This window comes from Capsicum annuum, chromosome 7, assembly GCF_002878395.1.
Source record: "Capsicum annuum cultivar UCD-10X-F1 chromosome 7, UCD10Xv1.1, whole genome shotgun sequence".
NCBI classification, from domain to species: Eukaryota; Viridiplantae; Streptophyta; class Magnoliopsida; order Solanales; family Solanaceae; genus Capsicum; species Capsicum annuum.
Window position 1 is genome coordinate 225,065,704 of NC_061117.1, and position 23,492 is coordinate 225,089,195.

General features: G+C 34.7%; 4 protein-coding genes across 8 annotated transcripts; 2 read left to right on the top strand and 2 right to left on the bottom strand.

Moving 5' to 3' along the window:
- Positions 1–113: 113 nt before the first annotated feature.
- On the bottom strand, positions 114–1,900 carry LOC107878803 (fasciclin-like arabinogalactan protein 1). Its single transcript, XM_016725936.2, has one exon. The coding sequence runs from the start codon at positions 1,593–1,595 to the stop codon at positions 390–392; it is 1,206 nt and encodes a 401-aa protein (XP_016581422.1). The 5' UTR covers positions 1,596–1,900; the 3' UTR covers positions 114–389.
- A 3,092-nt stretch (positions 1,901–4,992) lies between these two features.
- On the bottom strand, positions 4,993–5,679 carry LOC107878805 (vegetative cell wall protein gp1). The gene has a single exon (XM_016725939.2). The coding sequence runs from the start codon at positions 5,677–5,679 to the stop codon at positions 4,993–4,995; it is 687 nt and encodes a 228-aa protein (XP_016581425.2).
- A 5,302-nt stretch (positions 5,680–10,981) lies between these two features.
- On the top strand, positions 10,982–16,670 carry LOC107876942 (cleavage and polyadenylation specificity factor subunit 6). 2 transcript variants are annotated; one of them, XM_047393370.1, is made up of 3 exons: positions 10,982–11,144; positions 11,373–13,665; positions 16,135–16,670. In XM_047393370.1, the coding sequence occupies exon 2, from the start codon at positions 11,391–11,393 to the stop codon at positions 13,461–13,463; it is 2,073 nt and encodes a 690-aa protein (XP_047249326.1). In that variant the 5' UTR covers positions 10,982–11,144; positions 11,373–11,390; the 3' UTR covers positions 13,464–13,665; positions 16,135–16,670. The 2 variants fall into 2 exon arrangements, with proteins under 2 accessions (XP_047249326.1, XP_047249327.1); XM_047393371.1 differs by lacking the exon at positions 16,135–16,670 and adding an exon at positions 13,746–14,086.
- A 2,972-nt stretch (positions 16,671–19,642) lies between these two features.
- On the top strand, positions 19,643–22,830 carry LOC107878806 (nuclear transcription factor Y subunit B-3). Of its 4 annotated transcripts, none has more exons than XM_016725940.2 (2): positions 19,643–20,134; positions 21,982–22,830. In XM_016725940.2, exon 2 carries the CDS (start codon positions 22,024–22,026, stop codon positions 22,582–22,584), a length of 561 nt encoding a protein of 186 aa, XP_016581426.1. In that variant the 5' UTR covers positions 19,643–20,134; positions 21,982–22,023; the 3' UTR covers positions 22,585–22,830. The 4 variants fall into 4 exon arrangements, with proteins under 4 accessions (XP_016581426.1, XP_016581427.1, XP_016581428.1 ...); XM_016725941.2 differs by having other exon boundaries at positions 19,643–19,877; XM_016725942.2 differs by having other exon boundaries at positions 19,648–20,013.
- The last annotated feature ends 662 nt before the right edge of the window (positions 22,831–23,492 follow it).

Consider the following 23,492-nt stretch of genomic DNA (forward strand, 5'->3'; position numbering starts at 1 on the left):
GGTGTGACAACACCGTATTTGCTCCCTCTCAATTCACACCTCAAAATGACGCATAAATAGGGTAAATATTTGATGTAAAAAGATAATATCACAAGACATAAATAAGAATAAAATGGCCAAAAAATCCTTCAAATTAATATTCTTACGATAAATAATTTGAGATAGAGGGAGTAGCTGTTCAATAATATAATTAACTACTCTCTAGAAAATAAGGCAACCACAAAGCCAGACAGCAAGTCTAGAAATAGACTAATAATACAGTTGCAAACATTAATTTGATGAGCATATTTGGTCAACTTTTTGTCACGTTAAAACTTAAAAGCCCCTAAAATTAACAAAGAAAAATAACATAAAAATCTAAGAGAACAAATTAAAATACAAGTAAAAACTTACATCAATAATTTGAAGGCCAACCATACACTTAAAAAACCTACAAGTGATGTTCCTGTGCTGTACTTTACAGCGCCGGAATCAGCATCATCATCACTTGGACCATCAGCCGGTGAATCTGCTGGAGATGCAGGTGAATGCTTAGGAGATTCACTGTCAGCCTCTGGTGCCGGTGCCGGTGCAGGCGCAGGAGTAGGAGTAGGAGCAGCCTTGAACAATTCCTTAGGCAATAACACTTTATCAAGCGAGAAAATCGCTAGTGGTAGTTGATCAATCAATGTCCCTGTGATCTTCGCTGTCACAATTGTCGTCTTTACTGTAACATCTTCACCCTCATTCTGAATAACTAGAGCGTATTTTTTACTTCCATCGGTAGCTAAAGTGTTCATACCTCCGTTATTAGATTTCAAATTTGAAATCGATTGGTATATAGGAACTCCGTGATACTCCAGCAATGACTGTTTCCCTTCTGCAGACAAATTCTGAAACTTAGGTAAGAACTTCTTCATTGCATCATCTCCGGGGCAAAATATTGTTAATCCGCCTTCAACATTGTCCTCGAATGTGTTTTCAGCTGGAGAAGACAACAAAGTCTCCGCGAAAACTTTGCATCCATGAGCGGACATTAGAGTCGTGAGGTTCATCTGGATCGGTCCTGGACTCGGAGCTTCTGCATCAGCTGAAGGCAAAATCATACTTATCTGAATAACAGAGATATTGTATGGAATCTCTTTAATGGATTTAACAAACTTGGCAGGTGGAGGGCCTTCATAATCAGCGGGGCTGAACCCGACTTTACCTCCTTTAAGATCAGTAATGTTGACAAAACCGGAAGAACCTGTAGCTGAACCAGTAGCTTGGAAGATAGTAGCAGCAAGTGCAGTGCCATTAGTAATCTGATGAAGCTTTTTCGCACTGAAGTAATCGAGGAGGACATGAAAAGAGAGAACGTTTTTGACAACGTAGTTGGAAAGGTGTTTGGAGAGAAGTTTCGACATTCCTGCATCATCGACAACACATACAGTGATGGTTTGCCTGCGGTTAATTTCCACGGCGAGGTGCGTGGTTGTTAAGTAATGGTTGAAGGTGGAGAATTGTGGATGTTTTGCTAGAATGTGTGTGATGTTGTGTGCTCCAGTGGCACACAGAAGGAGAGTTAGGGAGAGAACCACCGTGGCCACGGTGGCCGATGAAGGAAGTTGCATGGTGTTGTTGTAAGAGAGAGGAATTCCGGCGAATGCGGGGTGGAGGGGGGTTGAGTGAGAGTGAAAGAGGGAGATGCTAATGGGGCAAGGGAGATATTGATGAGTTATGCAAATTTATTGACAAAGTACTAACCTTAATATTACATAAAGGGTACCACTCAATGTTTACAATATAATGTGTTTTTACACATATAAATGTAGTTATTGGAAGTGGAACTCAAATGTTACTCAAAACTATTTTCCATAGATTTTCCATTAAAAAAAATAGTCGAAAGAACTTTAGAAAAAGAGTAACGGGAGTATAAGAAACACGGGATAGTAACAAAAACAAATCGATAGTAACGGAATAGAAAATATAACTACAAATAAACAACCGTTAGTAACAGAAAAATAAGGACAAGAAACTATCAGAGCAATATTACAACTACTAATATGAATTGACAACAAGGTAATGCACTACTACGATTGTTCATACCAATTAATACACTTTTATTCTTAATGAAAAAAATATTGGGCCGGATACCTAAGAATATAATTGAATTTTCCAGCGCAAAAAAAATAAAATCAAATCTCATAACTTTTCCTGGCGAATATTTTTCTTCCTCCTCCACACTAAATGTGTGTGTATTCCAATATACTTAAATAAAAAAGCATCACCATATCATCTGGAATTCTTTTTTCTTTTGGTTAATATTATGAGGATTCAGTTACACCTTTTCTTCATAAACAAACAAATATGCATGTGATAAATTCCATGAACTTCATCATTATGTGTAAAGTTTAAAAAGCATTCTCAATTTTCTCATGTTACTCTTACCTTCCCTTTTATCTATTTGTTTTCTTTGATATACTATTTTATAAGAGTTAGAAGGACCATTCTCCTAATTTGTTCAATTTTTGGTTTTATAGTTTTATTAAATAATTTAGGGGAAAAAGTAATATTGGTAGATGGTGGTCTGATTGAGTATATCATGGCGTTAAATGTGCCAAATTTTTTGGAAAATTTTTCCTATATTATATACTATAGTCTTTCTACTCCATTGACTATTGATTGGTTAGTTAAAATGGAAAATTTGAGATGTTTATATTTTAGGCTTATATATTTCATAAAGACATACTGTTCTTTTCCAAATTTAAATGTTATTCTCTTTAGATGTGTTTGGTATAGAAAGGAAAAGTGCTCCTAAATTTTATTCTCTTTTGCTGTTTTATAAGTAATTAAAAAAAAATATTTTAACAATATTTATGTAGAATCAAAGATAAACAATATGTAATATTGTGGAGGGTGGAGGGTGGAGATTGAGGGTGGAAGTGAAATTAAAAGTAAATCTAGAATTTGAAGTTTATAAGTTATTGCTGAGAACATAAGTGATAATTGAATATTCACAATTAAAAGATTTTTAGTGAATTTGTTAATGCGTAAATATGATTTGGATAGAAACTATTGGATTCACATAACGTGCAACTTACAAGATAACCCGGCCCTAATTGAGGTGTGAGCCATGAAAGGAAGACAATTAACATGAAATATCGCTTATATTACTTCTTTTCTTTACTTTCACTTTAAAAAAAAAATGTATTCTTATATTAATCGATTTGCTTTCCTAAGAATCTATATAAAACATACTGGATATTTTGCTTAATTTTTCAAAATGAGTGAATGTTGATATCCAATTGAACTGTCAAATAAGCACCCCTAGTATTCACTTTGAACTCTATTTAATCCAAACTCATATCGCGTAAGTTCATTTAAAGGAAAGAGTATTGCGTGTAATTTTCATATAAGAAAGCTCGTTCTTGAAACTTTTAATTAAGTATGAAGAAGATTTATCGATTCGATAATTAATTTTTAACTGGTCAAGAGAAATTTTAATAGTGTACGTTGTCCGCAGTCGTTTAGATTATGATTTCCTTTAAATTATTACAACTCATTCAATTCAACCATTAATTTATGGCAAAGTGTGGTTCATTTTGTGTTTGGAATCATTTAGAAACCCGCAATCACTATTCTTCGAATGTCCATTCACTATACCTATTTTTGTATAATAACTCACAAATCGCGCAATTTCTAACCTCTCTTATGTGTTTGATGGGTTTAGTGCAGCAATGAGTTTACCCAAAATCATGCCCGCGTTTGGCCATAGATTTTGGATTAAATTATGAAGATTTATCTTCAAATATCTTTTTGTTCATGTCGGATTTTAAAAATTTATCTTTGACCGGGGAGAAGCTTCAAATTCTTTTCAGTATCCAAAAACCAACTTCAAAAACTCATATTTTGAAATTTCAATTTTCAACTTCAAAATCGATATATAGTTTGTGACATTGGAAGTGCATCTCCGTTGAAGACTTCAATTCTTCTAAGCTCGTAGGCAACAATTGAGGTGACCTTGTATTTGTAGAAAAAAAAACTTTGCAAATTAAGTGGCATTGTATAAAAAGGATTAAATTTGGCAGATAAATTGAAAATAGAATTGTTGATTCAAACATGAGATACTTATCACTAATTGACCAATATAAAATCAAGAAGTCTTAATAAACAAGTACATATGAGATGTAAAAATTCCCATGACAAATATTTATACTTAAACTAATTGCACAACATTTGTCCATGGGGTGAAAAATACAATATTCGGGTAGACAAAAGATCTGGGATGTGCAAGTCTCGAGGTCCTGGAAGTAAGTGTTAACAACTTTAGGAACATCTAATTCAGAGTACTTCTTTTCTCATGGGGTTGTCCTGCCTCGTATGTTACTACTTTTTAAATGTCAAATATCGAGAAAAACTGTTTTTATCGCAAGTCAAGTAGCTCAAAAACACACCTTCCCCACTAACTGTCACGCCAACTTGGGGAAAGGACATTTTGCTCCACACTCTTAAGATGCCTAGCAATGAGTTACAACAATGACGACAAAACAACAACAATATATATATACTTCAATCCCATAATACCGCTCCTCTTAGGAAGTAGAGACTAGATAGGTTGTTTCCAATAAATATTCTACATTCAAGTAAACACCTAGAGGGGTCTGGGGGTAAAATGTACGCAATCCATACCACTACTTCAGGAGAAGTAGAAAGGTTGTTTCCAATAGACCCCCGACTCAAGACAAGCAATATAAATTAAATTTGAGAAAAGAAAATAACATAAATCAGGAAGTCTGGAGAAATTAAAAATGCTAAAGAAAGCACGAAAAAGCATATAAAAAAAATAATAGTAAGAGAAATGAGATAATATTAAGGAATTCGAATTTCACTATTTATATAAATGATGAGCAATAAAATTAAAATACAAAAGTAGAACACTACATTGATTTTAATGAATATAAGTGTGAAATAAATTACATTACAATAAATTACTAATAATAGTAGCCATCAAAATGGGCCAAGAGGCATTCAAATTGACAAAGCGGCCCAAATAGCAAGCCCACTTACGATCATCGGCACTTCAAATATCGAAATTGCCCGGGAAGTATCATCGGCAATTGGACCCGGTGAACTTTCCGGCGATAAACTCGCCGTCGCCGATGTTGGTCCTTTAACGGACTCTGCCGGACTTGCTGAACTTGACGGAATGCTTGGTGATACCGATGGAGTCACAGTACTCGCCGGAACCTCCGCTGCCACTGGAGAAGACGCCGGAGTGCTCGACGGAGTTGGTACAGATGACACCGGAGTGATCGCCGGAGAATCTGCAGGTGGCTGAGACTGAACTGGTGAATTTGACGGACTGACTTTAGGAGCCAATGGTGAAGAAACCGGAGATACTGATGGAGAAGAAATCGGTGATTGAGAATTTACTGCCGGAGAAGAAACAGGTGCCGGAGATTTTGCCGGAGAAGAAATCGGTGATTGAGATTTTACTGCCGGAGATTTCGCCGGAGAAGAAACTGGTGCTTGAGATTTTACTGCCGGAGAAGAAACCGGTGCCGGGGATTTTGCCGTAGAGGAAACTGGTGCTTGAGATTTTACTGCCGGAGAATTCACCGGAGAAGAAACCGGTGCTTGAGAAGGTGCATTTTGTGCCTCGCCGGAATTCAATACGAGCAAAAGGATAAAAGCAATAGCAAATAATTTAGGCATTTTGTACTGCAGGAAAATGAGAAAGAAGAGAATATTCCGATGAAATTATAGAATATTCCGGTGAATAAATAAATTCCGATGAATAATGTGAAGGGAATGTTTGGGGAGAAATGTTTATATAGGAAGTGAAATTAAACGTTGCGTTTATTAAAATTTAAAAAAGTGAAATGACCGTTGCTAAACATGGGCTCCCAATGCTAAAGCGGTACGGTTTGTCCCTAGTAATATAGCCGTTTCTCATATTTGTTTTCATAAATGGGTTCGGTAAAAAAAATTTCGTGTTCGATATTTGCACTCAAGTATAAAATTAAGATTTTGTGTTTATGAATGTGGGCGTATGATGAAGAGGTGCTTGAATGTCTTCATGTGGAGGTACGTGAGGTTAGCTATGAATGAATTGAGGCGAGACAGAGGAAGGTGATTAGACATTAAATTGAGCAGTTACAACTTATCAATAATATTTAATGGAAACGTACGAAGGATGTGAATTAAGATAGTTAATAGTTACAAGTGCAAGGCTCGTTGCATGAAATTTATATATACACATGCACTAATTTCACGTAACGTGGCTTGCACGTGTATGTCGAGTTATTAGTATATGAATCATCTTTATCAAGGCAACATGTTTTGGATAGCGTTAAAAATTTACAAAGATGTTTATCAAATATTATTTTTTTATTTTTATTTATTCATGATCTGATCTCATCAATCTAATCACACACAAATATTTAATTTTTTGAAAACGTAAATCATGGTGAAAAAAGATCACCTGAATTTGGGTCTTGATTCGTAGTGACTTTTTTTTTATATTTTCTAGATTAGGTATTAAAACTAGTTCTTTTTTATTCCTTTAAATCGTTGAGTAAGGAACTTATAATTTTGAGGCCGAATGAAAGAGATGTGCAAAGAGTGAGGCTATTTGGTTTTTTAGAGTCCCTGAAGCTTAGTACTTAAGCTTCAGCACAATATTATAAAGAATCAAAAGATCCCTACCTGCCCTCGGAAGTACAAACTTCTTACTAAAAGAATGACGAAATAAAAAAAATCAGTTTCAGTGCCTAATCTAGAAAATATCGAAAAAAAAATATCATGAATCAAGACTCAAATTCAGATAATTTTTTCACTTTTTTTCACAATGATTAATGTTTTTAAGAAATAAAATATTTATGTGTGATTAGATTAATGGGATTAGATCATGAGTAAATAAAAAAATAGTATTTGATTGATATCTAATATAATTTTGATTGTTTATCTTTGTAGATTTAAACGATAACCAAAACATCTTACCGTCGATAAAAAACTCACTATACGACTATTCATATACTAACAACTTGACATCTGCGTGCAAGACACGTTACATAAAATTAGTATGCGTGTGTGTATATGTGTACATGTGTATATATACGTGAAGCTATTGTGTCTGTGCAAGTTTATAAAGTTTAAAAACTTATTAAGGACAACTTCAGTTGAAACCACAATGCTCTAAAAAATAAAATATTCTCAGTTGTCCTCTGCTACACATCTATTTAGTTTGATCCTTAAAGTACAAGCTCTTTACTGAAAGTTTGAAGGAATAAAAAAGACCAATTTCAGTACCTAATCTAGGAAACGTAGAAAAGAAAGATGTTTTAATTATTGTTAAAAATCTACAATGACAATCAAATACTATTTTTAAATATTTTATTTGCTTATGATCTAATCTCATCAATCTAATCACACACAAACATTTTATTTTTTAAAAATATAATCATGGTCATAAAAGATGAAAAGATCACCTGAATTTGAGTCTTGATTCTGGTGTTTCTTTGCGATATTTTTTAGATTAGGTATTGAAACTAGTTTCTTTTAATTTCTTCAAATCTTTTAATAAGGAACTTATATTTTCAGGGGAACAAAAGAGATGGGCGGAAGAGTGAGTCTATTTTGTTTTTGAGAGTATTGTGATTACAATTGAAGCCTAGTACCTAAGCTTCAGTTTAAACCATAATACTCAAAAAAAATAAAATATCCTCCCATGCCCTTTGTTACACATCTCTGTAGTTCGCCCTCGAAAGTATAAGCTCCTTACTAAAAGAATGACGGAATAAAAAAAGATCAATTAGTGCCTAATTTAAAAAATATCAAAAAGAAACACTATAAATCAAGACTCAAATTCAGGTAATCTTCTCATCTTTTTTCACCAGATTTATGTTTTCAAAAAATGAAATATTTATGTGTGATTAGATTGATGAGATCAGATCATGAGTAAATCAGATCCAGTGAGATTTCGTGATGTTGAAGGTCAGAGCATTCAAATAATAGGTAAATCAGAAATATGAAATCCCTAGATATAAATAGAAATAATTTATAGCACTGATTATAACATTGTACTCAAATCTTAGTTCTTTTAGATCTAACCGATAGTAGAGGTGGTGGTATCAGCTTCTATTGAAGCTCAACCCACAAAACTAAAGATCGGAGGAAAGAGAGCTAAATATTAAAGACTTAGCTTCAATGGGTAAGGAGAATAAAGACGACGAGCCAAATCAAAATCAGAGCTTCGATGGTAGCGAGAAGAGACACAAAGAGGCGGAGCTGGTTTCCTAATTTGACCTAATGTTTGGTTGTCGGATATTTATTGTTGTTGGATTAGGGTGAGGCCCCTTTTGGGCTTGACTTGTCTGAATGTAAACATAAATTGGGTTCGTTTTTGTTTTATAAAATGGGCTTTAGCCCAATTTTTTTTTTTTTTTAAAGTCGTCTTTCCTAATTTAAAAGAAATTGTCCAAATAGAATAAAAAGTACTTATATATAGTTTATATAAACGTTAGTATTGCGCTTTAATTAAAATCACAACACTCCAAAAAAACAAAAAAGCCTTACATGCCTTCTACTAGACCTCTTTCATTTCCCTCAAAAATACAAGCTCCAAATTAAAATATTTGAAGGAATGAAAAAATATAACTTATTTTTTATTGAGTTATTGATTACGATTCAATTGTGAACACCTTCACCAGCTACAATTATGTCTTAAATTAATTGAGGTAATCCTCAATTGCTTTTACAAATAGAAAACTTATGTATTAGGAGACATTATGCTGTGTTTTATTTCAAAACTTAATTTTGTTGCCTAATAAAAGTACTCTATATTATTAAAAAAAACATAAGGTCCAAATTATATGAAGAATAGAAGTTGTAAATAGATTTTTTTTTTCTTCAAGTGTTTGGATGCTTGATATTAAATTATAATAGTGCGTTTGAATTAAAGGCTTGAGAACTTGATATTAGTATTTTTGGTTGCAAATGATTTGATGTTCACTCTAAATAACGATTTGAGATTCAACTATCCTGAACGATTTTGAATCAACATATTTTAAATCTTGATCAAAATTTATCACTTAACTAATAAAATTTCCTTTCTTTTTGGGCCATGGAGATTCATTTATAGTGATGAAGAAAATACACATTTGCTTCGATTTGAACAACTAAGTCACTGATAAATCAAATTGGAGCAATGATAATATTACATTTAGTTAAATGGAACATATGATTCTAAGTAACATATTTACTAGTTCTTTGTTATAGTTGTCCAAATAGAAGGGGGGAAAAGTATTTATGAATTTTTATACTACAATACTTAAAAAAAAAAAAAAAAACTTCTCACGTGTTCTCTGTTATACATCTCTTTTAATCGCTTTTAGAAATAAAAACTCTTGACTAAAATATTTAAGGAAATAAAAATTAACATTTCAGTTTGATCATCAAATATGATTCAATTGTTAACACCTTACATCCATCAATATAATATAACACATACATACACATTTTTGTTTTTCAAAGTATTGTGATTTTCAACTGATGCTTAAATTAAACTCTATAAGCTAATTAGTTAAATTTTAATATTCAATAAAAATCTTTAAAAGTGAACTAAATAAATGTAAGATCTCATATAATATACGTATAATAACGACATGCTCAGTGTAATTTTTTAATGGAATATGGAAGGTTGTGTATACACAATTTTATCTCAATATTATGAAGGTAAAAAGGTTGTCATCGAAATCATATCAAAGAAAATATTGTCTGTTATGTTTAAGAGATTCTTTCCGTCGGTGCTACGGCTCCTTTTGAATGCTTCGTACTGCTTTCAAACTACCCATTATAATGTTCAGTCCTAAGCCGAGAGTCTATCGGAAACAACCTCTCTACTTCTTCGGAGGTAGTGGTATGGTCTGCGTACACTCTATCCTCCCCAAACCTCACTATGTGGGAATACACTAAGTATAAGTTCAATTTTTGTTAATATTTCTTGTTTCATATAGCTTTTATTGTATTATTCTATTATAGTTTTCATTTTGTTACTATTTGTTATTTTGTTATGATCCGTTGTTTCCTCATACCCTTGTTACTTCTTTTTTTGAGTCAACTTTTCACTTTTTAAGTTGATGATCTGTCGAAAACGTTCTCTCTATCTTCGAATTAGTATAAGGTCTTCATATATTATATCCTTTCCGAACTCCATTTTGTGGACTAAACTAAATATACTATTATTGTTATTGTAAATACATTATAAAGAAAAATGCTTAAAACCAAAGAAAAATGAACATCACAAAAACACTCGATGCTTTCTTACCATCTGATCTAGCCTATAGAGTTGTATGATACATGTTACTGGTAGAATATGATAAATATCCGATAAAATTAGTCAAGACGCCTGAAAGTTGGCCCGAGTGAACATTAAAAACACTTGGTGATTTCTTACAATCCTTTCTAACCTATAGAGTTATGTGATACGTGTTACTTTTTTTTAACCAATATGTGATACATGTCATTGGTGGGGGGTGATAAATATCCCGTAAAACTAGTTACTCCCTCCGTTTCAAATTTTTTAATTTGATTTTTCATTTTACTTGTTTTTTTTTTATTAATCAAGAAGCGACAATTTTTTTTTCTTTTCATGTTTTACCCTTTGCATTAATTACTTATTCTTCAAATTAAAATATAAACATGGAGTATTATGGTAAACTAGGTATGCTATTAATTATTTTTTTAATCAATGTGTCATCTCAATTTGGGACGGAGGAAATATGAAATTTGACTGAACATCACAATTATTTTTCAAAATAAAAGAAAGGTGTAACATTTAAGATCTCATATAAAATAAAAATTACTCAAAAACAAATTTATACCATTACCAATTTTATTTTTTTTACAAGATTTACAAAATCAAATTAAATTAGCTTTAGTGAATAGTCAATATACAAGACAAAATGTTAGTACACATCTAGTGTATTTTAAAAAAAGAAATACACATCTAGTGTAGCCTTAAAAAATCGAGAAAATACTAAAGCCAAAATATTACCCCTCTTCCTCTAAGTTTCCTATCAGAAAAAAATACCTCGCAACTTTCCAGAACAATTAGGGTTTCGGGTTTCTCCCCTTTTCTTCACTCTTCTCCAACAAAATTCAACTTCGCGGACCCTCCGGTAAGACTATTATACCCTCAATTTCGATTTGTTGTTGATTATATGTTTTTTTGTGTGATTTTTTTTTTTGAAAAAATTGAGCTTGTTTTGAGTTGATAAGGTTATTATACCCTTGATGTCGATTTAGTGTCTTTTGATTTATTTATTTTTGTGATTTTTTGGGTTTTTTTGGTTATTGGAAAAATTTGAGCTTGTTTTGAGTTGATAAGAAGTGATTTGGAATTATAGGTGTGTTAGGTTGAGGATATGGAGGATAATGATGGAGTTGGTGGAGAGCCGATTGAGCAGTTCCATAGGAATGAAGCGATTTCGGCGGTGGCAGATGATGGTTTGTTTGTTGAAGAAGAAGATGATGATTATGAAGATCTTTATAATGATGTTAATGTTGGTGAGAATTTTCTTCAGTCGTTACGTAAGAATGATGAGGTAGAGAGGAAGGTTGAGGCTGAGTCTGTGGCTCCGGTGGCTGCGCCTCCCGTGGTGGTGGAAGAAACGCCGCAAGTGGTAGATGAGAGTGCGCGTGTCGATTTTCAGGAGGAGGTTGTGAAAGAGGAGGATGTAGTGTCTGGGGTATCTGCTAGAGTGTCTGTAGGTGGTGGTGCAGCTGGGTCTGGGGTTTCGGGTGGGGGTGGGGGTGGGGGGTTTAGGGTTGAGTTAAGTAATCCATCGAATAAGATGGGGGATTTAGGGGAGAGGATGGTGGTGAGTGGGAGTGTTTCGAATCAGGTGATGGTTCAACAACAGACTCATGGTGGTGGTGGTGTTGGAAATGTTGGTAATGTTGGTAATATGGGGAATGACAGTATGATTAGGCAAGGAGGGGTTAATGTGAATGTGAACGGGGCGGGTAATGTTGTTTCGGGAGTTGGGGGTGTTAGTAGTGGAGGAGGTGGTGGTGGAGCGACAATTCTTTTTGTTGGTGATTTGCATTGGTGGACGACAGATGCTGAGCTGGAGTCTGAGTTGAGCAAGTATGGAATTGTGAAAGAGGTGAAATTTTTTGAAGAGAAAGCTAGTGGGAAGTCTAAAGGATATTGTCAGGTTGAGTTTCATGATTCCTCAGGTGCTTCAGCTTGCAAGGAAGGCATGAATGGACATGTATTCAATGGGCGGCCATGTGTGGTTGCGTTTGCATCATCACCGTATAATGTGAAGAGGATGGGTGAGGCTCAGGTGAATCGAAATCAACAGGTTACCCAAACTGCTGTTCCCCAGGCAAGGCGGGGGCCTGGTGAAGCTCCTGGTAAAATTGGAAATAACAACACTCCTACTGGTGGTAATTATCAAGGTGGTGGTGGAGATGGAAACAGGGGTGGTTATGGTAGAGGAAATTGGGGTAGAGGAGGTCCTCAAGCTATGGGAAATCGGGGGCCTGTGGGTCCTATGAGAAACAGACCTGGTGGGATTGCAGGAAGGGGAATGATGGGAAACGGTGGAGGTGGATTTGGACAAGGTATGGGTGGTGCACCTCCACTTATGCATCCTCAAACAATGATGGGTCAAGGCTTTGATCCTGCTTTTGGAGGGCCTATGGGGAGAATGGGTGGTTATGGAGGATTTCCTGGTGGTCCCGCCCCACCATTTCCTAGTATGTTATCATCTTTTCCACCTGTTGGAGGAGTTGGTATGCCTGGAGTAGCTCCTCATGTAAATCCCGCATTCTTCGGTAGAGGCATGCCAATGAATGGCATGGGGATGATGCCTGCTGCTGGTATGGAGGGGCCTAACATGGGGATGTGGTCAGAACCTAATGCAGGTGGATGGGCTGGCGACGAGCATGGTGGTAGAGTAGGAGAGTCAAGTTATGCAGAAGAAGCTGGTTCTGATCATCAGTATGGAGAAGTAGCTCATGATAGAGGGGCTTGGCCTAATAACTTGAAAGAGAAAGAAAGAGGATCAGAGCGTGATTGGTCTGGTTCTACAGAGAGAAAACATCGAGATGGCAGAGAACCTTCCTACGATAGAGACATGGCTCGTGAAAAGGATAGAGGGCATGATCAGGATTGGTCAGAGAAGAGATACCGAGATGATAGAGATGTTGCACGAGACAGGGAGAGGGACCGGGATCGTGAACGTTCTAGAGAACGAGGTCGCGATCGTGAGAGGGATCGAGATCGTGATCGTGATCGTCATAGGGATGATAGAGATAGATATGCTGATCATCATAGGTACAAGGACCGTGAGCAAGAATATGATGATGATGACCGAGGAAGATCATCTAGGGGACACAGCAAATCACGATTATCACATGAGGAAGACCATCGGTCAAGATCAAGGGATGCTGATTATGGGAAGAGGCGACGTATAACTAATGAGTGATCTGCGGCCTTGCCTACTTATTTTCAAGGATACTTCTATGAGATCGATTAGGAGCTAATCCACTAAGGGTTTGCCATTTATATTCAGGCTTTCTACTAAGAGGCTTCCTTTACTACCTGCCTTCATCAAACAGTTGCTCTCTGAAATGTTCCGTTTATGCTCTTTTCCTGTTCAAGGAGCACTCGTCTTTCAGCATTAAGAAGTAAGTTCACAACTCCTCTTACATTGAATTAGTTGCTTTCGGTAATGAATATTATCTGCATTTGCTATTTCCTTGTTTAGGAGGATGTTCTTTATCCGAAGGGCCTTCTCAAGCACAATGGGCTAGTTGGGAGGGGACTACTATTATTTCTGTGGAACTTAATCTTACCAAAGTTTTCACTGTTTGACGCTGGTCATTCATGGAAAGCGCTTTTCTTGTGACTTGCTTGTAATTCTATGTGCTAAGGCTGAAGTATTTTTTGTCTTTTCAATTCTGGTGTAAAGAGAACTGTACACAGGATACTGTATCACTTGTAGACTTTTTTGATTCCTTGTAATTTAGAAGATGTTTTATGTTCTGTAAATTTTTGACTGCCAGTACCATCTTGGTACTGAAGAATACACTGTTACCTTATTAAAAATATTTCTATCAACGACAACTTATCCAATGTCATCCCTCAAATGGGGTCTGGGGAGGGTAGGATGTACGCATACTTGGCTGGAAAAAAGAAGATTTAAGGGCCTTTTTGGCCATGAAAGTTGTGAAATATGAAAAAAGTTGATTTTGTTTTCAAAATGAAAAATGGTATTTGGAAATTGGAGTTGTGTTTGGCCATGAATACAAATTGGAGTTGTTTTTGAATTTTTGCAAGTGATTTCGGATTTGGAGTGAAAAAGTGAAAACAACTGCTTGGTGTTTTTCAAATTCGGGAAAATTTCATAATCAAGTTGAATTCCGGGATTTTATCTCCAAACATGATTTCCGGAATTCAATTCCGGAAAAAAAAGTAAAAAATATTCATGGTCAAATGATGTTTCACATAGATTTTTTTTTAAAACTGGTAACATTTTTACTTAAATCAGTACTTAGGTAGTACTGGAAAACCATGTTTACAAATAAAAAGGAAGTATAAATCTTCTTCAGAGATAAACCTGACTCTAGATGGACCCTAAAACATCTTGCAACGGCTCGGTGTCATTGGAGTAGACATTTGTTCACCAAAAACAGAACAACAATACATACATACATATATACATATATAGTTTAACCTCCTGTAGGTTTCTGTTCCTATTTTCAAAACACCTATCAGTTCTTTCTCTTCATATAGTCCACCAGATGCAAGCAGGAAACATCCTCCATCTGTCACTGTTTCTAGCTCCAAATCCAGCTTCCTCCATATTTAATTGAGTCTCATCAATCTTTTGAGGCATGATCCAGGAGATGCCTCTGAGATTGAAGAAAAATTGCTGCAGCTGGTCAGTAAACATGCAATGTAATGTTTCATGTAGAATTTAACTTCATAAGAAAGTGACTGATAAAATAAGAACCATAGGGAAATGGATGTTTCTTGGGTAAAGTGTCAAGTTACTCATTCAGTTCTGTAAGTAAACAGCATATATATCTTTTGTATGGACTGCGTACATTTTACCCTCCCCAGACCCCACTTGGTGGGAATTCATTGGGTTTGTTGTTGTTGTAAGCCATCAGTTTCTTTGTCTTTGCACTTTGTTGTTATGTGATATCCTTCATGCTGATGTATGTCTAGTTTTGGTATTTGGGAAATTTGAGAAACATATGGCATTTTGGAAACCCTCTGAGGCTGTCAGTTACTCCTTTGTTATGGAGGGACATAATTAACATTTCTCTCAGGTTCTTATACTTGTTAAGGAATGTAAATAGAAAGTGATGCATTTCCAATAGAAGCTTGAGATTTTGTAGTAGTTTTAATAGAAATACTGTTCTCTTTTAATACTCCCTCTGTGCCATTTTATGTGGTTGTGTTTGACTGGGCAAGAAGTTTAAGAAAGGATGAAAGACTTTTTTTGACTAAACTGAGTCATACCTGAAAGTATCAAGGATGCCTACATCAGTTGGATTTCTTGGAAAGATCCAACGTGTTTGGAAGTAGAGGAATAGAGTATATTTTGGTGAAACGTCAACTGCAAATTACTCCCTGAAGGCTAGATGTCTCATTCATGCCATTTATAATACCGGATATTTCATTAAAAAAGAACTTTCTGAGAATTGTGATCTAAAACAATTCACAAACATTGATTGAGTTATAGATCATTCCAAGAAAAAACATCTCATGTAAGGTTAGGTGGGAAGCTTAAAGTTAAATTATTACAACTTCTTATCAAAAAAGCTTAAAGTTAAGTTGTTTCTAAATGAAGTATGGCATTTTCCTTGGGATGCTGCTTATGTTAGGTGACCGGAGTGCTTTTTTATTTCTAGTACACACTTTCTTTGGGGGCCTGTGATGATTTTAATGAGAGAAACCTGGTTATTAAGAAGGATACATGCAGCCAACCCCAATTTGCTCGGCTATGAGGAATAGCAGTTGTGTGCTAATTTAGACTTTTGTACTTTGATCTTTTCCACATGAGACTGGTTGTTGTTCCTATCTTGATTATTCTTTTTCTGCAAAAATGTTGATGACAAATATTCTTTGGTTTCTTGTGATTAAAGCATGGAGGACGTAGAGCAAGCTGTTGGAAGAAGTATGGAAGGAAACCCCTTGAAGCCTCTGTCTAAGGAAGCATTGTTATATTACATGGTGTTACCTCTTTAGTGAAGATTGAACTGCTAGTGGAACCTTTTATCTCAGTTTTTAGCCTCTTTTTTAATTTGTGTTTTTGTTGAATGTGACATGAATAATCTTATGTTTGGTGACTTGTGACTTGAATTTGTTGTAAGCCGAGCCATAGATTATCGTAGACATTTGCTATTTGATGTAATGTGTCAGGAGGATTTGAGACACAGGTTGGCGCCGGTCCTGCTCCCTACTTGCTTTGGCATTTGTTGTACTAATCATTTTTCTCTTTGTATCATCTTTAGTTTGTTTTTGACCCAGTTTTTTGTTGGGCATATGATGTTGTTTAGGGCTAATTCTTCTTCTGCAAATGTACATAGATTTTCTTGTTATTAGTTTTTGAAAAATGTACATGGAATATACTAACAATGGAAGGGTTTCTGTCATTCTAAATGAACTCCACATTTTTATACTGTGTGTTGCATTTTGTGTCTGCTTGTATGTTGTCTATTATATGAGGTGGTAGGCATGGAAGTGAGGCTTGATACACAGGTCATCTTCAAGAGAGTAAGTTTCTAGTATCTTCGGAGTTTTACCCGAGGAATGTTGTCTATTATATGAGGTGGTAGGCATGGAAGTGAGGCTTTGATACACAGGTCATCTTCTAAGAGGGTAAGTTTCTAGTATCTTGGGACTTTTATCTGAGGATTGGGGAGATCAATGATGATGTCACATATAGTATTGTTTTAGGGTAGATGAAATAGAGGTTTTGCTTTTGGAGTCTTGTGTGATAAAAGAGGGGCCATCAAAACTTGAAGGCAAGTTCTAATAGGGCTGATTTAATCAACTGGTGTTAGGGCGGAGTGTTGGTTAGTCAAAAGCTCTCGTGTTCAAAAGATGCAAGTTGTAGAAGTGAAAGATGTTGAGATGGATGTGTGGGCATGTCAGGAGAGAGAGTATCTTGAATGTGGATATTTTGGTCAAGGTGGGAGTGACCTTTATTGTGGATAAGATGAAGAAAGCGAGAATGAGATGATTTGGACACGTGAAGAGGAGATGTCACTAGTTGTGCGAGGTTGGATATAATGGAACGAGGGGAGGAGGAGGTAGATCAAGAAGTATTGGAAAGAGATGATTAGACTGGATATGGTGTCGCTTTAGCATATTGAGAACATGGTCCTAAATAGGGAGTATGAAGTTTAGATTTGATAGAGAATGGTAGTGGGTAATTGTGCTTTGACTTGCTTTTCTGGTTTAGGATTGGTGGGAGCCTGAGAGCACTTCTCACTGTTGTTTGTTGTAGTATTATTCTCATGTATTTTTACTTTGACTTGTTGCACTTGAGTCGCTGGCCTTTTGAGAACAGTCTGTCTACCTTCCACCAGGAAAAGGGTGAGGTCTACGTATTCTCTTTACCTATAAATAGGATTTAGTTTTTTCACTATCATATTTTTTTTATAAATACTTTTTAACTTGTTGCACTTGATTCGAGGGCCTTTTGAAAAGTCCACCTACCTTTCACCAGGTAGGGTGTGATCTATGTATTCTCTTTCTTCTCTAGATTTTATTTGCACGGTTATATTGGATATGTTGTTATTGTATGTTCTTTGTCTGCCAGAGAACTTTGCTTCATGTGTGCGTGCATTAGTGCATAGCTATAGTTATTAGAGGTGTGCATCGGTCGGTTCGGTTCGATTTTATATTTTATCGATTTGATTTATCGGTTTTCGATTTTTAAATATGATAAATCAATAACCAAACTAATAAGATATTTTTTGTCGATTTTCAGTTTATCGGTTTTTAGTCCTTATCGGTTCGGTTTTCGGTTTAATCGATAAAAAAATATTCATAAAATATAAATAGTAGTAACTAACATGAAAAAAAAATCGAATCTTTGTAACGAAAAATCCTACATGATGTGTTTTAATTTACAAGAATTTCAAGTTTGAACTAAATGTTGTAAGAAAAATTTAAGAGTTTGTATAATTGAAATAATAGGTTTGTTAATTTATAGAAATTAAAGTGAAATTAATATATATATATATATATATATATATATATATTTATTCTAATTGAGTTATTGGTTTACCCAATAACTCAATAAGAAAAAAACAAGTCGAATTAATAACCCAATAATTTTTTTATAAAATTATTAAAAAATTGTTAACCCAATAACAATAAATCAATAATATTTTTATTGACTTATTTTATCGGTCGATTCGATTTTTGTACACCCTAGTTGTAGCTATAAAAGGATAGTAGGTGGTTGACTCGCTTTTTATTGTTACTATTTCCTTTTTAAATATTTTGTACTACTTTCTTTATTAATTGATTATGTTTCTTTCGGTATTATATTCTTTTTTATAAATACTTTGACTTGTTGCATTTGAGTCGAGAGTTAAAATAAGTTTTTTTTTTCATTTTTTTTTTAAAAAACAATCTTCTCTAGGTAGGATAAGATTCTATGTACACTCTTTCTTTATAATTATTTATAAAACTCAAAACATCAAATATAGTGTTTGATTGAAATTTAGAAATTCACATAATTAGTGAAGCATGTGTAAGTTATATAAAAATCTATATATTATTTTATACATGAATGAAGATGGAATAATTAAATTATGTATAACCAATTAATCTTTATATTATTTACACCTGTATAATTCTAACTAGCAATTAAATAGTTTCACAATTCTTTATTATTTTCAGCATGACTTCTTTGCTATTATACTTGCTTTTCCTTCTTGATTTTTCTTATGCTTTATTTGAGTCGAAAATCTTCTTAAAACAATTTCTCTATCTTCATAAGATATTAAGACTTTTCGAAGGGATTATACTGATGTCGTAGGAAAGTGTTTTTATGAAATACTAAACACCAAACTACAATATATATTACAAGCAGGAATGATAATACTATGACTGGTATATCAACAAACTCAACAACCATAAACCCTCGCTAAGCAAGACAATCAGTGGAGGAGTTAGAATTTTCACCAGGGGGTCAAATCATAAAATATAGGCATACGAACTAACAGAAGGGGTTCAACATCAATAATATATACATAAAAAATAATTTTCACTATATATAAATAACATAATTTTACATCGAAGGGGGTTCGGATGAATCCCTAATCATTAGGTGGCTTCGTCACCGAAGACAACACCTATCCTAGTCATCTTTTATCCTAATACACGTTCTCCGCACCTTTCTATCAAGAAATTCAAAACGATATTTTAAATTTATTCCCAAAAGATATTTTTAAAAAATAAAAAACTAGTGGTCCACGTAAGCAACGATAAAATATCCTATCCTAGCCGACCATTACCCCATATACGATATTGACGCCCCTGATCTTTTGGCTAAACCAACAACCAATCATATACTTCCACGTATACATCCCCATACCATTTTTTTAAACACCATTTCCACCCAAAAAACAATTCAATATATTCTATCTTATCCTAAGTCTATATCTATACACTCATTGCCTCAATTTTTTGTTTGTTATATTTCATGTAAAATTCCACCTAAAATATTTTCTCCATTTTCTTTGTTCTATAGCTTGTTTGCAATATCATAGGTAGATCAATATTTTAACTATTAAGTTCTCTACAAAGTACTAAGTGATCGACTCGAGCGTCTATTGGGAATGGTCTATCTATCTTCACTAGGAGTAAGGTTACGTTCGCGCTACGCTCTCCCTAGAATCTACTTGTGTGATTATATTGGGTGTTGTTGTTTGTTGTTCTCTATAAAGTATTTAAGTGACTCGAGCGTCTATCGGGAACGGTCTATGTATCTTCACTAGGCAGGGGTAAGGTTATGTACGCACTACTCTCCTTTGAACCTACTTGTGTGATTATGTGGCTGTTCTCTACAAAGTACTTAAGTGATTCGAGGGTCTATCGGGAGCGGTCTTTCTATCTTCACTAGGGGTAAGGTTACATATGCGCTACGCTTTTCAGAATCCACTTGTTTGATTATGTTGGAGTATGTTGTTGTTGTTTGTTGTTCTCTACTAAGGCCTCATTTGTTTGCACTTAATGAAGATCTGAATATAAATAGTTCAGATTTTAGATCGTTAAGTGTATTTAGTTTTTATTAAGGTTTTGACTCTTAATAGGTTTGAATAGGTCTTAATCATTCAGATCTAGAACCAAATCTTAATAGGTCGAATATTTTGGTGTTGAATAATATTCATTATTTTATTCATGATCAGCAGTTACCACCACTAACCATCTCTGCCACCATCACCATTGTCAATCACCACAAACCACCTCCACTGTCACAACCACCATCGACTAAAAATACCGCTACCAACCACAATTGTCAACCGATACCACACCTACTACCTCTTTTATTCTAATTATATTCACCACCACCACTGCCGTTAACAACACCACAATCAGCAACCACTAGCGGTCAATCTCTACTACCAACCAACTCATCTATCACAACTAGTACCACCACTACCTACCACTAATACATCACAACCTCTACACATTCTTTGGCCGCTACTACCATTGTCACTAGTAATGCCACCTCTACCACTACTTTAACCAGTACCATCGCTACAATTTATCTCTACTAACAACCATCTCCACCATCACAATAAATAACATCTCCAACTAGCACCAACACATCGTCAATCATCATGCATTCATGTTTCAGCCAACACAATCAACACCTTAAACTACTAACATCAAGCAACGTCACATCACAACCACCACCACCACCATCATAACATTCGCTATAATACCAACCATCACAATTATCACCACCAACAATATTAATCACTAACATCAATCAATGTCACCGCAACCACCATTATAAGTTATTTCCACTGACACTAACAAACATAAATATTTTTTCTCAATCAAATACTAATGATTTTATTGTATTAAATTACATATTTTTTTAATATATAATTAATTTTTTATTTGAATTTTATTTTTTATTTTATTATGTATACAAATATTTTAATTTTTTTTTACACATTCAGATGTTGAAAAACAAACAGTCTTAATCATTCAGTTTTTAGATTTAGAGACAACATCTTAATCATTCAGATGTGCATTCAGATTCCCACGTCTGAATCTTAAAAAAAACAAATGGAGCCTAAGTACATTAGAGATTGTTTACGACGGTTAGGGAATCATAGTCTCGAGATAAAATGCAAGAATATTTTATGGAGCTTTTGGTTAAGGATATTAGTTAGTGTCGAGATTATTTTTGTCCCACCCCCTTAGAGTTCTTGATTTTTGTAAATTTTGTCCCTTTTTTGTATTTTAATGATAAGACCACCTTTTAATATTTGCAGGGCATGAAATGTTCATTGTGATTACGTTATAAAATTCAAAAAAGCGAAAAAAAATAGAGATTGTGAATTTTGGTAGAATTCGAAGGAATTAGCTTGATTCTGTATAAGAAATTTGAATTCTGAATTCTGTTTCTATTTTTGAGGGGTGATCAATCACTATTTCATTAATTGCTTCTGGAATAACGCTAATTAGTTACTTGCCGTTTTTAAAATCCTTTTCTTTTTGAAAAAAAATGTATCTTTAGCAAATGAATATTTACACATTTATTTGAGCCTAAAAGAAGGGATTTTCTGTAAATATAATAAATGTCGGGATTTTCTGTAATTATGGTTCAAACTATCGGTATTTATGAAAATTGGCCAAACTTGGTTAAGAATAACAAGAATAGATGCATAAAGTTTGAGTCTTTTTGCCTCTTTTCCTTGTTATTCACTTGTTGCAGTTGCTATGTAATTTCACAGGTGTTGTAACATCATCATCAAGATTTAAGGAACAAGATTTCGATGGCGGATTCGGACAATGAATCAGGAGGACATAGAGAGAACAACAGCAACAGTATTGAGAGTTCACTGAGAGAGCAAGACAGGTTCCTTCCAATAGCAAATGTAAGTAGAATAATGAAGAAAGCATTACCAGCTAACGCGAAAATATCGAAGGATGCTAAAGAGGTAGTTCAAGAATGCGTGTCTGAATTCATCAGTTTCATCACAGGGGAAGCATCAGATAAGTGTCAAAGAGAGAAAAGGAAGACAATAAATGGTGATGATTTGTTATGGGCAATGACAACTCTTGGTTTTGAAGAGTATATTGAGCCACTCAAGATTTATTTGCGAAGGTTTAGGGATTTAGAAGGGCAAAAAAGTGGGCTTACTGGAGAGAAAGACAATGGTGGATCAGTGAATATGAGTAGTAGTTATGTTGAGGAGTATGGGATGATGATGATGGGAGGTCAACACCATCAAGGGCACGCGTATGGTACCGGAGTATATAGTCAGGCAGCTGAGAATGGTGCAGGAGTCGGTACTGCTGAGTCGCGGTTTCCTGATGTTGGGAGGCCGAGGTAATTGTGACATCCCGGAACTACAAAGATGTACCAGAACTTGAAAATCGCGTTGCTTGAATTGTCAACAGGTGAAGTATGAACGTTATAGCTAGTGAAGGACATAAAGAGACTTTGTAAATATGTTTACATTACAATGTGGTGTAAACATGGTAGTTTAATGGATTGTAATTGTCTTAGTACACCATAGTTTATCTATTAATTGATGTTTTAATAACTTTTTAGTGTAACAAATGGTTTACTTTGTTCACTGGAATTTGTATCATAGCAATGTTAATAGGATGAATTTTGTGACCTTAGATGGTACTAAGGTAGACCGACTACAACAATTTTGGTAGAAGAACTGACGTTTTTCTTTGAGTTAATGATAAATAACAGACCGAAACTATCACTTTTTTACGAGTTTCAAACTCGAACTATCCTTGGTTCTCTTTAACCTACTTAGACTTGAAACTCGAACTATCCTTGGTTCTCTTTAACCTACTTAAACTATCACTCTCTTCGTATTACAGCACACCTCGATGCAAATATTTGTTATCGAGTGATAAGTATGGAACCTCGTGAAGAAGTGATCGTTTGTTTGGGTTATAGATACAACAGACAACCGACAACCGATCGGCCCTTCTCCACTAAAATTTCAAAATTTCATGAACAGCAAAATCCAAAACTGATTTAACATAATAAAAACTTTGTTACCACTGGACAAATGCCCTGAAGGCAGAAACGCTTTAAAAAACACAACAAAAGCAAAGTGAAAAAACTCAGCAATACAATTATACTGAGATGAATCCTTTGAACATTTTCAACTCCTACTATCCAATATGCCCATAAGATGTTTTAGGTTTGCATCAAAGAAGATAGGCCTAGGCAATGGTCACGCCAAGACGCTAGCCAATAGCTGATAGACTAACA